The sequence below is a fragment of the Amphimedon queenslandica genome, unplaced genomic scaffold (genome assembly GCF_000090795.2).
Source record: "Amphimedon queenslandica unplaced genomic scaffold, v1.1 AMPQUscaffold_9189_Cont18857, whole genome shotgun sequence".
Classification (NCBI taxonomy): Eukaryota; Metazoa; Porifera; class Demospongiae; order Haplosclerida; family Niphatidae; genus Amphimedon; species Amphimedon queenslandica.
In genome coordinates this window covers 85-3,035 of record NW_003550539.1, presented here as the reverse complement: position 1 = coordinate 3,035, position 2,951 = coordinate 85, and the positions used below count along the sequence as shown (strand labels likewise).

The 2,951-nt window shown below is 36.1% G+C and overlaps 1 protein-coding gene across 1 annotated transcript; it reads left to right on the top strand.

Moving 5' to 3' along the window:
- The first annotated feature begins 513 nt into the window (after positions 1 to 513).
- Positions 514 to 1,484, top strand: LOC109590977 (uncharacterized). Its single transcript, XM_020006803.1, has 4 exons — positions 514 to 911; positions 973 to 1,079; positions 1,131 to 1,366; positions 1,426 to 1,484. The coding sequence occupies exons 1-4, from the start codon at positions 587 to 589 to the stop codon at positions 1,472 to 1,474; spliced, it is 717 nt and encodes a 238-aa protein (XP_019862362.1). The 5' UTR covers positions 514 to 586; the 3' UTR covers positions 1,475 to 1,484.
- The last annotated feature ends 1,467 nt before the right edge of the window (positions 1,485 to 2,951 follow it).

Here is a 2,951-nt window from a genome sequence, read left to right as displayed (position 1 = left end):
TAGAGATAATTTATTACATTTTCTGATACATATTGATGCCCTTATACTGTGTAGAAAGTTTGAGCTGATTCCGACTTCAATTTGTAAAGTTACGGCCATTTTAAGAAAACATCAAAAATCTGGAAAATACCTAAAGCTATAGCCCACGCTTTTTTCCAAAAAATGGCTTAAAATCACTCCCAAAATTTTATTACATTTTCTGATACATATTAATGTTCTTATGCTCAGCTGTGTGTATAATATTGTTTGTAGTCACTTTTAAGTCAGTTTGATATCAGCCAGTAATGATCACTGAGGCACAGGAGTTAACACAATGTTCACAATGTTAACAATCATTGCCCATCTCTCTATATCATAGTACTGATAGTAGTCTAGTGAAGTGAATCACAATAAGTCAGTAGTTCATTACTATATGGTCTCACCTGATCTGGGTGTTATCACTACCCACTGATAAAACTAGTTTCAATGCTATCATTAGGTTATCATTAGGCTACCACTGGCAGCCTGTGGCAGGCCCTCTTTTACTACAACAGCCCTTGCTAGGTTGCTCTTCTTCCTCTCTCTCTCTCTTCACTCTGAACTGGAAATGGCTGGACTTGCTAAGACCAATGATACTGGAGATGACAAAGTTACTAAATGGATATGGGTTGATTCAAACCATTATGTCGATGTATTACAAACATTGGTTGAAAAGAATTTAATAGACAAGGAAGATAGCTACAATCCCCAAAAACTTAGCTATTTTAAGGTTACGACTAAAAGAGAGAACGTGGAGAAAATACAAGATGCTATTAGAGACATGAATGAAGCTTGGTTTCCACAAGGTATGTCGTATCCAACTCAGGACTACACACCTAAGGCAAGGCTGGCATCTACTACTCCACTTGCTGCTAAACTTGAAGGTGACCCACGTAAGAGCACATAGTTTATACTGTAGCTGATTTCAATGTCACTATTATTATTATTATATAGAAACACCAACAGTTACCATTGAGTTGACTTACACATATGAATGCTTAGCTGGTGCTGTAATAAAACCATTGGTAGCTGAGCTGATTAAAGGACTGAAAAAAGCACCTGTAAGGAAACCTGTAGTTAATATCATTTTGCTACTCAATTATAATTGATAGCCTTATGACAGTGAAGAGAAAGTTAAAGGTGTGCTGTATAGAGTGACAGTGAATGAAAACCCAAGGGAATTTGTCTTCAAGCCTACTCTACAAGACCCAAAGCCTGTCACAAGTGCCATCATTGTATCTGCAAATGCAATTGACTTTCACTCAGACAATCCAGATGCTGAAAATGATGTATACAAGATACTGAATGACATGAAAGCAGAGAAGATAATACCATGTCTAGACTCTTGGTATGTTTGATGCAACAGATCATGAGGTTTGAATTGACTTTATTTTTTTATTCTATTAGTGAAATAGAGAAGAAGAGTTCGGAAGCAAAAGGTAAAGACAAGAAGTAAAAACATTACAAAAATAAGAAGCATAATATAAATACAAAGTAAAGAACAGTAAATAATAATAATGATGATAATAATAGTAATAACAATAACTATTATGCATGTAGCAATAATAATAATTTTATTTATGTTTAGTATTATTATATTTGAAAGAGAGTTGGAAACTGATCAACAGCAATAGTGCACTAAACCACTTTCATTTCTTTAGCTCTGAATATAAACTTATACAAACACACTAAGCAGCTCACCCCAAACAGGAGGAGGAATAGCAGCGAGAAGACACCTGGTACTACACCAGCTGCAAAGTAACAATAGTTATACTCTTGATGGCAGAGGTGGTGAGCTGTTACCTTCACTTCTCCGAGACGACTACTTGTAGAAGTACCAAATACCGTTACATACGATATTTCATCATCAGCTGAATCATCATCATCATTCCTACTAGTAGTACATTTCTCTTCACTACTGATTGTAACGTTAGACTGGCAAGAAGGACTGAGAGTACAAGAGCTTTCCTTTTTGAGTATAACGTACTCAGAAACATATCCAGAAGTGTTGACAGTCAAATGGACATTCTTTACGTGTGCGATGGCAAAGAAGGAAAAAGCATCTTTCTTCAGAGGGACTGAGTGTGTACCAGACGTATTGATACACCCTGAAGAGTGGTAGGCAGCAAGTGGTACATGACGTGGGTCCCGAGTAGACCCATCAGTATAGTTTTTAAATTCAACTTGAGAGTTGAAAACAACCAACCTCGCAGCGCAACTTGTTCTGTTAATGTTCGTCAAATTTAAGGACAGATTCACTATTCCTTCTCCAGCAGCATTGTAAAGTGAAACTGACTGGTTAAATCCGAAAAATACAGGTACCTCGTGGCTCAGAGTTCTATAAGTCCTACTTTTAAAGTCTAACTCTTTGAAGGACACGTTAAACTCATTCTCTTTTGCTCTGTATATCACTGTACCGTTAGCATAATTTCGACCCTCGGTATTGTTGAGAGCTTCAATCTGCAAATCTTTGATAGATTTTGAGCTGTAATTTCCGATTTTGACAGTTGCCTTACCACCAACAGAAGTATGTTCATAGGTAACATCGTTTGTGACAAGAGGGTAGTTAGGAATAGTTAGAAATAATAAGGTGCAGATAAAGGCAGGGACAGTGATAAGGCTGAGACAGAATGACAAACAACAAGTTCTTTTGCAACCTAAACAACAACAGGTAGAGGATAAGTAATCATTAAACAATTAAAGGTTAGTGTGTGTGTATACATTGTTACACATACACTGTATGACCTCATTGCTAGAGTATGACCATTATTAGTATAGTTCACATTCCATGAATTGTATTACATGTAATTTGGTTTTGTTTTTGTGCATGTTTTTGACCGTCATAAATCACTTTGTTAATTATTTTTTGTTTTATTATCATTACTTACATATTTCCCAGTGAGTAGGTACTTGTTGATTATGACGCTTCTGAT

Coding starts and splice junctions, on each gene's coding strand:
- LOC109590977 (XM_020006803.1), top strand. CDS start 587: ATGGCTGGACTTGCTAAGACCAATGATACTGGAGATGACAAAGTTACT. Junction 912..972: donor TAAACTTGAAGGTGACCCAC/GTAAGAGCACAT, acceptor ATTATTATATAG/AAACACCAACAGTTACCATT. Junction 1,367..1,425: donor ATACCATGTCTAGACTCTTG/GTATGTTTGATG, acceptor TTATTCTATTAG/TGAAATAGAGAAGAAGAGTT.